A 14,605-nucleotide genomic window follows, 5' to 3' on the forward strand; every position below is an offset into this window, starting at 1 on the left:
GCTGCACTCAACATGCCAGCAAATTTGGAAAACTCAGCAGTGGCCACAGGACTGGAAAAGGTAGTTTTCATTCCAATCCCAAAGAAAAGCAATACCAAAGAATGTTCAAACTAGCACACAGTTGCACTCATCTGACATGTTAGCGAAGTAATGCTCAAAATTCCCCAAGCCAGACTTCAACAGTATGTGATCCAAGAACTTTCAGATGTTAATGCTGGATTTAGAAGAGGCAGAGGAACCAGAGGTCAAATTGCCAACATCTGTTGGATCATCAAAAAAGCAAGAGAGTTCCAGAAAAACATTTAGTTCTGCTTTATTGACTATGCTAAAGCCTTTGACTGTGTGGATCACAACAAACTGGAAAATTCTTCAAGAGATGGGAATACCAGACCACCCTCTTGAGAAATCGGTATGCAAGTCAAGAAGCAACAGTTAGAACTGGACATGGAACAACAGACTGGTTCCAAACTGGGAAAGGAGTCTTTCAAGGCTGTATATTGTCACCCTGCTTATTTAACTTATATGCAGAGTATATCATGAGAAATGCTGGGCTGGATGAAGCACAAGTTGGAATCAAGATTGCCAAGATAAATACCAATAACCTCAGAAACACGTGACACCACCCTGTGGCAGAGAGGGAAGAGGTACTAAAGAGCCTCTTGATGAAAGTGAAAGAGGAGAGTGAAAAAGCTGACTTAAAACTCAACATTCAGAAAACTAAGATCATGGCATCCAGTCCCATCACTTCATTGCAAATAGATGGGAAACAATGGAAATATTGAGAGCCTGTTTTCTTGGACTCCAAAATCACTGCAGATGGTGACTGCAGCCATGAAATTAAAAGACACTTGCTCTTTGGAAGAAAAGCTATACCGACCTAAACGGCATATTAAATAGCAGAGCCATTACTTCGCCAAGAAATGTCCATCTAGTCAAAGCTAGATGTACTAGCTAGATGTTCCAGTAGTCATGTATGGATGTGAGAGTTGGACCGTAAATAAAGCTGATTGCTGAAGAATTGATGCTTTTGAACTGTGTTGTTGGGGAAGACTTGAGAGTCCCTTGCCCTGCAAGGAGATCAAACCAGTCAATCCTAAAGGAAATTAGTCCTGAATATTCATTGGAAGACTGATGCTGAAGCTGAAACTCCAATACTTTGGCTACCTGATGCGAATAACTGGCTCCTTAGAAAAGACCCTGATGCTGGGAAAGATTGAAGGTGGGAATTGAAGGGGATGACAGAGGTTGATATGGTTGGATGGCTTCACCGACTCGATGGGCATAAGTTTGAGCAAGCTCCAGGAGTTGCTGATGGACAGGGAAACCTGGAGTGCTGCAGTCCATGGGGTTGCAAAGAGTCGGACATGACTGAGTGACTGATCTGAACCGAGTAATTTACTGCCTTTAGTTTGTAGGATGTGGAAACAGGAAGGAATATGGCAACTGGTGGGAAAGATAACAACCAAATCATATGGGACATTTTATGGCATTAAGAATTTGTAGTATAAGTTTGAAAAGGCAGCCATGCGATCATATTATGCTTTAGAAAAATGGCTAAGCTGTGGTGTGAAAACTAGAAATAGGTACTACAGATGGAAAACTGAAGGTCTGAAGTAAGGTGGGAAATCTGGAGATGGAGGAAAAGATGGGGTTGCCTAAGACAATGGGAATGGGTAGGAAGGTGATATTCTGGGAACATTTAAGATGTTAAAATCAGAAAGAAATTTTTATGGCTAATTAGCTATAGAGTAGAAGGAGAGGGGAAAGTATAATTTACTTTCTAACTTGCAGATGTAAGAACTCAGTATTATGTCTTAGTAAAAGCAGGATTCTTCTGTGTGTGATCATTTTCTTCACCACATTGGCCGATGATTATCATTCTGTATCTTTCTTACTAATCTGAAGCTAAAGGAATTAAAATTTTTTTTCTAAAAGGAAAATTATGGTGTTTTTCAGTTTATGTAGGTGCTCATTATATAAAAGTTCATATAATGCAGAAAGATGTGAAAGGTATCATGTAATCTCAGTCAGTCAGTGAAAGTCGCTCAGCTGTGTTGTACTCTTTGCAACCCCGTGGTCTGTGGCCTGTCAGGCTTCTCTGTCCATGGAAGTCTTCGTGCCAGAATACTGGAGTGGGTAGCCATTGCCTTCTCCAGGGGATCTTCCCAACCCAGGGATCAAACCCAGGTCTCCCGAATTGCAGGCTGATTTTTTACAGTCTGGGCCACCAGGAAAGACCAGTATATAGTCTAGAGGAAAGAAAAGAACAAATGAGATTCATCAACCAGGATTAACCACCAGTAGCATTTTGCTTCTATATCCTTCTAACTTTTCTATGCAGATACACCTGTAGATAAGTATTTTCAAAACATGGGAGAATAATTTACCTGCTTGACCATATATACTATGTACATTTTGTGTGCATGCTCAGTTGTGTCTGACTCTTTGAAACCCCATGGACTGTAGCCCAGCAGGCTCCTCTGTCCATGGGATTCTCCAGGGAAGAATACTGGAGTTGGTTGCCATGCCTTCCTCCATGGGGTGTTCCCAACCCAGGGATTGAACCCACATCTCTTAGATCTCCTCCCTGGCAGGCAGATTCTTTACTACTTACTGCACCACCTGGGAATCATTTTGTACATTATCCCATGCCAAATATGAATAATAATATCATAATTTGTAATTGCTTTGTAATGCTCGATTGTGTGAATGTACCATTACCAGTTTTCTTTATTATTAGGCATTGTTTTCATTTTTTATCTTTTCTGAACATACTGCTGTGAATAATTTTGTGGTTATAGCTTTGTGCACATTTCACATTTCTGATTATTTCTCAGAATAAATTTCTAATAGAAATCCTGGGTCAAAGATTGCACACCTCAGATTTTGATATATGTTTTCATATTCGTTATAACAGTTTATATTACCATCCCAGACTTTTGTGTGTAAATGCCACCTCTCTTTTCTGGCTCTGTGATTTTCCTCTAATGTAAAATGGGAAATCTAAATATCTTTTAAGATTTTTAACCATAATTAAGTGAGAGAATGAATATGTATTTAACCCAATGTTTGACACCTAATAAGTACTTAATAAATGCCAGCTCTTGCTTTTATTAACATGAAATATGCATTTCTCCAAAACCTTATCTACACTGCATAACATTAGTCTTTTGCTAACCTGATGGGAAAAATGATATATCATATTAATTAGAAACTGGGTATGTTGAACATTTTTTCATATGATTTAGACTTTATGTTTCTTCCTTTTTGAATTGCTTTGCATTTTCCATGCTTTTAGTATATAATGTTTTTCTTACTTAATATTTTAGGTTTTTTTAATATATTAGAAGTATTGACTTTGTCCTAATTTGCAAGCATCTTCCTGCATTTTGTCATTTTCACTTGAGTTTGCTTATGACACTTTCTTGTTAATCCTACAAGATTTTAAGAATACATTTTCAGGTAGCCAACTTCATCATTTGTTTGATTTACAATTTCTGACTTTCCCCACCTGAAAACTACCAGTATATTTGTATATTTAAAATATCATATAGGGCAGGTTTTCCTTCATTACTCTCCCTTTAATATGCATCCCTGTATGATTATTTCCTAAGGAAACTTTGTAATCATTTTATAAAGTACCTCCACCCCCTCAAAAAAATAATCACATTGAGATTTTGATTGAGGTTTTTAGATTTCTTGAAACAAACAATAAATCTTTTTTTTTTTTTTTTAAGATTTATTTACTTATGGCTGTGTTTGGGTCTTTGTTGCTGTGGGTAGGCCTTCTCCAGTTGCAGCGAGGGGGGACTACTCTCTAGTTGAAGTGCTTGGGCTTCTCACCTCAGTGGTTTTTCTTGTTGCAGAGCATGAGATCTAGGCACATGGGCTTCAGTAGTTGCATCATGTGGACTCAATAACTGTGGAGCACAAACTTAGTTGTCCTGAGGCATGTGGGATCTTCCCAGACCAGGGATCGAATGAACCTGTTTTCCCTGCACTGTTAAGGGGATTCTTGACCACTGAGTCACCAGGGAAGCCCCAAACAGTAAATCTTGAATATACATTTAAAACCTCATGATCACAGTTGTCATTTCATTTAAGCCTGTTACACAGTAAGAGCATTTAAATTATTTTTTGTGTAATACTCAGTACAATCTTATGTAAATGGGTATTTTATAAATAAGTTTTTGTGGTGTTCATTGATTCAAAGACCAAAACTTTACCCCTAAAACTCAAAGGCATGCTGTTTTCTCAATAATAAGAAAATATATTGTTACCTAAGTGAAGTGAAAGTGAAAGTTGCTCAGTAGTGTCTGACTCTTTGTGACTCCACGGACTATACAGTCCATGGAATTCTCCAGGCCAGAATACTGGAGTGGGTAGCCTTTTCCTTCTTTAGGGGATCTTCCCAACCCAGAGATTGAACCCAGGTCTCCCACGTTGCCATATGGATTCTTTACCAGCTGAGCTAACAGGGAATCCCCTTTGTTACCTATGCCTATGGTAAAATTTGAATAATTGTTTCAGAGATAGTTTTCATTAAGTTTAAGAAAGCCCATTATGTTTTTATATTTGAAAATTCAAAATGCCTTTCTTTCATTAGCATATATGGCAGGCTCCTCTCACATTCCTTTATTTTACTAGATATTAAGGTATGCCTGTTTCAGTTTTTTGTGTTATATATTTGTTTCAGAGTGTTCGCCTTGAAGTGAAGTGTTAGTTGCTCAGTTGTGTCCAACATTTTTTGACCCCATAGACTATAGCCCGCCAGGCTCCTCTGTCCATGGAATTCTCCAGGCAAGAATACTGGAGTGGTTGCCATTCCCTTCTCCAGGGGATCTTCCCAACCCAGGGAAGGAAGCCAGGTCTTCTGCATTATAGGCATATTATTTACCTGAGTCTGAGCCATGAGGGAAGCCTTGCTCATAAATATTTAAATAGAGGAAAAGTAGATCAGAATCAGAATCATAAAGCCCTTTCTGTAAAAGCAAATGCCTCTTAGCCAAAATTTAGAAATTATTTAATCCATGTATGAAAAATCAGTTTTCAAAATTTTCTGAATTTCTTGGCATAATCTAAGCTTTTTAAATTAATATAAATAAATTAGTGATTCTATTTTCAATGAAAGCTTTCCAGGTGGTGCTAGTGGTAAAGAACCTGCCTGCCAGTGCAGGAGACATAAGAGATGCAGGTTGAATCCCTGGGTTGCAAAGATCCCCTGGAGGAAGGCATAGCAACCCACTCCAGTATTCTTCCGTGGAAAATTCCGTGGACAGAGAATCCTGGCGGGCTACAGTCCATGGGGTTGCAAAGAGTTGGAAACAACTGAAGCAACTGAGCGCATGTGCGTGTGCACGCGCGCACACACAGACACACACACACATTTCAGTGAAACCAAATATTCAATAAGGCTTTAAATCACTTGTAAAACCTTTTAATGACCATGCGCATATAGCCACTTGATACAAATGTGTATCATGTTTACCCATTTATAGAGAAAATTGAGGCTTTTAGAAGTTAATCTCAAACGGAAGAAAGGCGACTAATATTTTGAGTACCAGATCAATCAAATATTTTATTTGATGTATTCTCAGGTTATCATATTTTAAATAAGTAAATAATTTCCTGGCAGTAAATGTGATCAAGCTTTTGGTGCATAGTGTAACCACATAATACGTCTCTGTCTTCCTTATTCCTCCTGTTTGTTTACTTTATTTATTCGGCTGTGTTTACTGAGTTTTTATATAATTAGAATAAGCCCCTGTATCCTGCTTTTTATCAGGTCCTTAGGTATATGTGATTGATTATAATAATGGTCTTGGTCATCTTTTTGTTTTTTAGATTCCTGAATTTGATAACTTATACCTGGATATGAATGGAATTATACATCAATGTTCCCATCCTAATGATGATGATGTTCACTTCAGAATTTCAGATGATAAAATCTTCACTGATATTTTTCACTACTTGGAGGTGTTGTTCCGCATTATTAAGCCCAGAAAAGTATTCTTCATGGCTGTTGATGGTGTGGCTCCTCGAGCAAAGATGAACCAACAGCGTGGGAGGCGTTTTAGGTAAAACATTTATGATTTATTTTAGAATGCCATTTAGATTAATAAAATATAATATTTTAAAGCTAATTGGCTTGCCTTAACACAGTGCATCTCCTTTTCATGTTTCTTTTCTGCTTAAATCCCCTGCAGAAATGGAAGTATCTCACACTTACAGTGTCACATTTTACCAAGTAAACAAATTATTCAAATGACATGTTATTTCTCAGGGTATATGTTGGGTTAGATAAAGTTACTCTGTTCTCTGTCACAAATTTTTCAGACTTCTCAAAACTTAGTAATTTGGAAATGGTCATAGTAAAGTTCCTATAGTATTTCATCCTGAGCTATGGAACTGCATAGTGAACAAGAGATTGTGCTAATGAGAATGCCACTGACATTTAATTTGACCCTGGGCTTGATTCTGACTCTGCTTGAATATGGGTCCTCTCTGGGTAGAAAGGCAAATGAAATTGGAAGGTGATTGTGGAGTAGAAGAGAACTGAGTTAGGACACTTGAGATATTATCAGCCCTTTGGATAACTTGGGGAGTAAGAGAAGTAAAAGGCTGGAAAAGGGTTATACACAGAAAGATGATGTTAAAGTAAAAAATCCTATACCTGTGGCATATTTCTAAATAACAATGAAAACATGCTGTGTCCTTGTTTTGAGTAGCAGAAGTAAAGTTGAGAGGGTTGTTGGAAGTGAAGTAAAGAAACCCTGAGTCTAGTGAGTTTGATAGGTCGTTAGCATAGTGGATCCTTTCCTTTTATCACAATCTGTAGGTAAAGGAGTAGAAAGGGCACTGTTGAATCAAATGTGGAAAAGATCAAGGAAGATTGGGAGAGTACTTGGGAGGAGTTTAGCCCTGAGAAGGCAATGGCACCCCACTCCAGGACTCTTGCCTGGAAAATCCCATGGATGGAGGAGCCTGGTAGGCTGCAGTCCGTGGGGTCGCAAAGAGTCGGACACGACTGAGCGACTTCACTTTCACTTTTCACTTGCATGCATTGGAGAAGAAAATGGCAACCCACTCCAGTGTTCTTGCCTGGAGAATCCCAGGAACAGCGGAGCCAGGTGGGCTTCCGTCTATGGGGTCGCACAGAGTCGGACACTACTGAAGTGACTTAGCAGCAGCCCTGAGAATGGGAAGAGGATGGTAAACTAGAGATTTAAATATCAAAAGAGAAAAGACACTGAAGATATTGGAACAATGAAATCCTTGAAGACAGGGGCCATCTCTTACTCAAATTTAGATTCTCAAGTACCACCCAAAACTTACTTTGATCTGAATCTCCAAAAACTGGGCCCTAGAAACTGCTTTTTTTTTTTTTAATAGATTCTCCTGATAATTGTTAAACTAATTTTGGGGAGCTGCTGGGCTAGAAAATCTAGTGTTGAAAAAGGATTATATAAGCCCACTGTGTCAGTCAGTGTTCAGTTGCAGGTAATAGAAGTTTGTTCTAAGCAGAAAGGGATGCCAATACAGAAAGGGATATTTCTTTTGACATTGTGAAAGTCAAAAGATTTCTTGCCCACAATAGTAGATATAATGATCATCTAAATTAAGTTAGCCCATTCCTGTCCATTTTAGTTCACTGATTCCTAAGATGTTGATACTCAATCTTCCCATCTCCTTGCTCACGTCCAATTTACCTTGATTCATGGACCTAACATTCCAGGTTCCTATGAGGTATTGTTCTTTACAGCATCGGCTTTACTTTCACCATCAAACACACCCCCAATTGAGTGTCATTTCCACTTTGCCCAGCTGCTTCATTCTTTCTGGAGCTATTTGTAATTGCCGTTCAACCATCCCCAGTAGCATATTGAACACCCTCCAACCTGGGGGACTCCTGTTCAAGTGTCATATCTTTGCCTTTTCATGCTATCCATGGAGTTCTCTAGGTAAGAATTCTGGAGTGGGTTGCTGTTTCCTCCTCCAGTGTTCCACATTTTGTCAGAACTCTTTACTATGACCCGTCCATCTTGCATGGCCTGCACAGCATGGCTCATAGCTTCATCAAGTTATGTAAGCCTCTTCACTATGACAAGGCTGTGATCCATGAAGGGGTCAATTTAGTTATAATTCAACAATAAAGAAGCCATAAATTTATCTGTTAGCTCCAAGGCCCCAATCTACCTGCCATATCCATACTGGAAGAAAAACAGATGCCCTGAACCTTGCTTCTCAGCACTTATAAAGCTGCTAAATATTGAAGTCTCTTCTACTGTTGGTAAAACACACCCCTGCCTACAACCCCAGTGCCACAACTGTCATCTACACTTCACCAAACTTCTCCCTTCCAAACATTTTATGGAAACATCTGACAAAATCTAAGTCACATCCAGAAGCCTGAGAGTTTAATTTTTTATAGCTTTCCAACCTCAGAAGATGAACTAGAAGAAAGGAGTGGATGTTGAGGGCCAATTCACCATAACCACCATAAGCATTTACTCAATACTGTGGTGGCATCCTGTGCTCCATGCTTCCCCAAAGTCCCCCAGTTAGCCCCTTCTCATTCTCCATAGTGACTGTTTCCTTCATTCGTACTCTCTGATCATAATCTCTACACATCTCTTACTCTTTTTAAATCTGCTCTTATCTTTCATCCCCCCCATGCCACTGAAACTTTCTTACAAAATTACAAATAGATTTCTTAAAGAGATTAAATCTAAAGAATAATTCTGTCTTTATATTACTTCATTTGTCTCTTGTATTTAGCAGTGTTGACCATTATTTCTCTCTTGAACTTCCTTCCCATAACCTCCAAGTAACTACTGTCTTTGACCAGGAGTCAAGCCCGGGCCCCAGGAATGAACTCACCGAGTCCTAACCACTGGATCACCAGGAAATTCCCTCCAACACTACCTTTAAAAAAAAAAAAAAGTTTATTTATTTGGTTGTGCTGGGCCTTAGTTGTGGCATGTGGAATTTAGTTCCCTGACCAGGGACTGAACCCTGGCCACCTGCATTGAGAGTGCAGTCTTAGCCCCTGGACCACCAGGGAAATCCCCTACTCTACCTTCTTAATCTCCTTATCTTCTCTTCCCCTGCTTTTTTTTCTTAAAAACTAATGTTTCTTAAGGTTCTGTCCTAGGTCCTGAGAGATTTTATCCAATGGCTTTAATTACTGAAACTGTATTGACTCCCGAATTATCTTTCTGGTGGATATCTCTTCCCAGAATTTCTATATATCCAAATGCTTGCTAAATGACTCCTTCTGGATACCACACATACATCTCAGGCTTAACATATTCAGAATTGAACTCATCGTTGCCTCAAACTTGCCTTCCTTCTACATTCCTGTTTCTGTGAAAGCACCATGTAAATAGCCGCTCAACTCCAAAGTCCAAGAGAAATTTGGGCCTCTCCCTCTTCCTCATTCTTCACATCTAAGTCATATCTATTTACTTCTTTTCATTTTTACTGCTACTGCTTCAGTCTGGCCTTCATAATCTTCTACCTAGACTAGTAGTTTTACCTTGTTCCTGTCCCAGACATTCTCTGTATTGCAGCTACATTAAACAGTATGTTTAATTTCTATCTATTTCTTATACTCTAGGGCTTCCCTGGTGGCTCAGATAGTAAAGAATCTGCTTGCAATGCAGGAGACCTGGGTTTGATCCCTGGGTCGGGAAGATCCCCTGGAGAAGGGAATGGCTACTCATTCTAGTATTCTTGCCTGGAGAATCCCATGGACAGAGGAGCCTGGCAGGCTATAGTCCATGGGGTCTCAAAGAGTTGGACAAGACTGAGTGACTAACTCTTCACTGTTTTCTTACACTCTGTCTAGCATGTAAACTCTAAGAAGAGGAATCATTTCTTTTTTGTTGTAGCCTAAGAACTTATCACATAGTAACACTGAATAATCATTTCTTCAAAGAAGAAAGAGGAGAAATGAGGAAAGAATGGCTTCTGTTGGAGGGATTACAAATGAGTTGTTATCTTCAAAGTTTTTGTTATATTGAAGAGGTTGGTGAGAGAGAGGTTAAATACAAAGAAGAGTTTGTTTATCACAGAAATAGAATTCAACAGAGCACAGTAGTTAGAACTAGTAACAGGGCTGTAGAAAATGTACATAAAGCAGGACTTATTAAATTATGTGCCATGTAGCATATTTGTGTGCCACACATGAGTTACCAGAGAAACCAGACTGGAATTGGGATGCTGATATTCAAACCTATTTCTATCAGACTCTAAAATAATCATGTTCTTCCTAGTAAATTCTATTGCCTCAAAAATGAGATCATTTTGGCTACTGATGTCATTAATGTTATTAGGCTTTCATTTTAGATATTTTCATGAGGGAATCCAAAGGTGTACATTATAATTTTATAATTATTTTTATGTAATATTCTTAGAGATCGTTTTAGTAATGTACTTCTTGTTTGATGTTATTAAATGTAGTGCATATAATGAATTTTTATGCTATACTTTTGAAATTATTTCTAGAACCAATATGTATATTTGTGATAAGAAAAGAATTATTTTATAATAAGTATTTATAACATTCTATGTCAGTTTTATACCATTATAATGTTCTACTTCTATAGTTCATAGCTGAAAAACTTAATTCTTTAAATAACTAAAACAAGCAACTCTAAGGCTCATCCTTGTTGATTATAGTCATTTCAAAACTTACATGTTTTGAACTTAAAATTGATGAATTAGTATTTTAGTTATGAAAGCTTCTAAATGACAGTTTACTGTATGTAGACATCTCTTTTTTTTCCAGAAAGTTGAGGATTCTTTTTTTCCCCCTTAACATTTAAGGTCAGCAAAGGAGGCTGAAGACAAAATTAAAAAGGCAATAGAAAAAGGAGAAACTCTTCCTGCAGAGGCCAGATTTGATTCCAACTGCATTACGCCAGGTAAATTCACTGAGAGAAAAATTCTAGGAAATTTAAAATGTAAATTTAGTTTTCTTTTGTAACCCCTATTTTTTTTTTGTCCTTAGAATTCCATTTGCTATATCTTCCCAGTTATGTCGCTTCATAAGATGGTTTGGTCACCTTGGTTATAAATGCCCCTATGAAGACCCACTGTAGGAATTTACAGATGCTGATAAGAGCAACCATGGACAGAATTCTCCCACATGCACAGAATTTCTGACCTAGAACGAACTTACAAGATCAGTCTTACTACACTTGACATTTATTTGTATGAAAACTGACTCAGTGAGGTTGTGGCTCACCCAAGTTCATATAGCCAGCTTGTTTTATTCAGGATAAGAAACCCATTTTCCTTGTCTAGAATGCTTACTGTTCTGGTCCTCAGAGGTGGTTAAGACTTCTGTGACTTTAAGGATTAATTATCAGTATTACAAGTTTAATTTTAAATGCAACAGCATAGTCTGCACTTCCTAGAGTCTAACATCATTATAACCCTTCACATTGAAGAAAAGTCTTAAAATTGTATCTTCTCATTAATTCTTTACTGTGGTAGTTTTCTCTTTCATTAAGTGCCCTAATGACAGTGGTCAATTTAATAAGCAGTTTTATCATTATACAGTTTAAGACTGTGTTGCCTTTGACTGTTGATCATCTAGGCTTTTCCTAAAACATAATCATTGTAAACTCAGTTTCCAGATTAATAGTAATTTTTTTGAGTTAAAAGTAGTAATAATAACAATTGTTGTTGTTATTGGCAATCTTATTGAGGCTGCATGCCTTACAAAAAGAAAACAAAAACTTTTTAGAATCCAGCAGAGGAGATTTAAGATTGAAGTTTGTTAGAGAGTTGAAACTCTGCCCTTGTGTGAAAATATTTGAAGTATAGTCCCAAGGCAGTAGTAAAATTCTTTGACTTTATCTGACATTAACTTCATTTAGGGCTGACTAGTGAAACTGGAAATAGTTGTGATATTTGCTCAGGAAAGATGCAACATGATTTGCTTTTCAAGATGCGAGAGAGCTTTCAACCTCCCCACGCATATCCAGTTTCTTGCTATCACTGATAACTCTGTTTTTATATCTCACTCAGATTGAATTTCTAAAATCCTTTTATTTAAAGGGACTGAATTCATGGCCAGGTTACATGAACATCTGAAGTACTTTGTAAATATGAAGATTTCTACAGACAAATCGTGGCAAGGAGTTACCATCTACTTCTCAGGCCATGAGGTTATTATCTTTTCTTATTTAAACAGTTTTTCAACTGAATCTTGAGAAATGTAGCACATTACTGCAATTTTTTTTTTAACATTATATCTAGACTCCTGGAGAAGGAGAGCATAAAATCATGGAGTTTATCAGATCCGAGAAGGCAAAGCCAGATCATGATCCAAACACCAGGCACTGTCTTTATGGCTTAGATGCTGACTTGGTAGGTAAAATGCTTATTGTTATTGTAGTCTTATGCCATTATGATAAATATCTGTTTAGGAAACTTAGTCTTAATATTAACAGATTTCTGGTTGTGGAAAGAAATATTAGAGACATGATAATAATTGCTATTTCTGCTGTTACCAAAGTTCAAAACATTTGGAAAAGGTGTTCTTTTGCCATTGTTTATGATCAACAGGTGCATATAGTTAGTGTTCACACCTGACTGACCCTAGTGCTATGAATTCTCTGTTGAGTTCTGGGTAGAGGACCCTTTTTATCCTCGTACTTAATACAGGGTTTTTAATACCACCTGATCTGATAACTCCATAACCCAAGTTTGCTCGACTTTGTTGTTGTTGTTGCTGCTGCACAGAGTCTTCATTGCTGCATTCGGGCTTTCTCTAGTTGCAGTGAGTGGGGGCTGCTTTTCATTGCATTGTGCAGGGTTCTCATTGCAGCCGCTTCTCTTATTGCAGAGCATGGGCTGTAGAGCATGGGCTTAGTAGTCATGGCTCAAGGGCTCAGTTGCTCCACAGCAGTGTGAGAACTTCCTGGACTAGGGATCGAGCTCATGTCCCCTGCATTGGCAGGTGGATTTTTAACCACTGGACCACCAAGGGAAGGCCCTGCTAGACATTTTTTAACTTTTTGTTACAGAAATTTGCAAGTATAAACAAAAATAGAAGAGCAAGCATAATGAACATCTGTGTGTCCTTCTTCCTTCTCCATTTACTTTCAGCTTCTTTTCCTAACCATTTTTATCCTTCCTCCTCCTCCTCTGGATTCTTGAAGTATATGACATTATATTATTTAATCTATAAATATTTCATGATTGAGAATATTAAAAATAATAAAATAGCTCCAGTGACATTATCCCATATAAAACAATGTTAATAAATCACTCTTTAATATATAAAAAACCATTTAGTATTCTCATTTCCCTGATTGATTCATAAATGTTTTATTTTGTGTGAATCAGGATTAAATTAAACTCTGCATTGCAGTTGGTTGATATGTCTCACTAAACTAAACTATTTGACTTACTTTGGGGATTAGAATACTATGTGAGAATATTAACTGAAAAGATCCTTTCCCAGTTTTTTTCCAAGTTTTCACATACTAAAGTTATCCAGGCCTCCAGAAGAGTCCTGTATTGTTCTGATTTGGAAATGCTATTGCCTCTAATTACTTCCCATTCCCCATGGCAAGTAGAAAGAAATAAAAACCAAAAGAGATTATTATTATAGGGATGCAGTGGTGTGGTTGTAAAGGTTATGTGAGTCTAAGGTGAACATTTTTTTCTTAGGAAAGTACACACAATTTACCCCATTCATCAGCTATAAATGGATCATATTTTGATGTTTATATATTTAACTTGCTAATTATTTTCCTTAAATAAGCATGTTCTTCTTTATATAGAAATGTTGATTGCTTTTGTGAACCTGATGCTATAAAAAATGAGAGAATAGAAACATTTTTTAATCATTTTTCAACAGATTATGCTTGGATTAACAAGTCATGAGGCACATTTCTCTCTTTTAAGAGAAGAGGTTCGATTTGGTGGCAAAAAGATGCAAAGGTAAATCATACTGACTATATATTGGAAGGTAGACCAGAAATTAAATTAGGACTAGTAATCCCTTAACAGGCATATGATCTGTAAATATTTTCTCCCATTTTGTGGGCTGCCTTTTCACTCTGTTGATAGTGTCATTTGATGTACAAAATTTTTAAATTTGATGAATTCCGGTCTATTTTTTTCTTTTGTTGCCTATACATTTTAGTGTTGTTCAGTCATTCAGTCATGTTCAGCTCTTTGCGACCCAATGGACTGCAGCACGCCAGTCTTCCCTGTCCTTCACTGTCTCCCGGAGTTGGCACAAATTCATGTCCATTGAGTCATGTACACTTTTTAGTGTAGTATCGAAATCATTGCTGAATCCAATGTCATAAAACTTTTTCCCATTTTAGTCTAAGGGTTTTATAAGTTTTAACTGTTACATTTAAGTCTTTGATCCAGGTCAAGTTAATTTCAGTCTTTCAGCATTGATTATGCTATTAGCTGTGGATTTTCCATAAATTCCCTTAATCATTCTATGGAAATTCCTTTCCGTTTCTCCTTTGCTGAGTATTTTTATCATGAAAGGGTGTTGAATTTTGACATAGGCTTTTTCTGTTGAATGAGTATGTGAGTTTTTTCCCTTTGTTTATTGAGATGGTAT

General features: G+C 37.4%; 1 protein-coding gene across 23 annotated transcripts in view; it reads left to right on the forward strand.

The window, feature by feature from the left end:
- XRN1 (5'-3' exoribonuclease 1) overlaps nucleotides 1–14,605 on the forward strand; it is a 120,598-nt gene that overhangs the window by 9,315 nt on the left and 96,678 nt on the right. For 18 of the 23 annotated variants that reach the window (XR_014076643.1, XR_014076642.1, XM_081569531.1 and 15 more), the window contains exons 2-6: nucleotides 5,845–6,077; nucleotides 10,831–10,928; nucleotides 12,070–12,179; nucleotides 12,271–12,381; nucleotides 13,880–13,962. Coding sequence is in view for 21 of the 23 variants with exons in the window: in XM_081569531.1 (XP_081425657.1) it covers nucleotides 5,845–6,077; nucleotides 10,831–10,928; nucleotides 12,070–12,179; nucleotides 12,271–12,381; nucleotides 13,880–13,962 (635 nt within the window). In the remaining 2 variants the exon portion in view is untranslated. Of the gene's footprint in view, nucleotides 1–4,326; nucleotides 4,507–5,844; nucleotides 6,078–10,792; nucleotides 10,929–12,069; nucleotides 12,180–12,270; nucleotides 12,382–13,879; nucleotides 13,963–14,605 lie in introns of those variants that run through there. The other 5 variants (XM_081569537.1, XM_081569535.1, XM_081569536.1 and 2 more) reach the window with 3 other exon arrangements.

The sequence above is a fragment of the Giraffa tippelskirchi genome, chromosome 2, assembly GCF_054371585.1.
Source record: "Giraffa tippelskirchi isolate mGirTip1 chromosome 2, T2T-mGirTip1v1.2.pri, whole genome shotgun sequence".
In the NCBI taxonomy this organism is placed as follows: domain Eukaryota; kingdom Metazoa; phylum Chordata; class Mammalia; order Artiodactyla; family Giraffidae; genus Giraffa; species Giraffa tippelskirchi.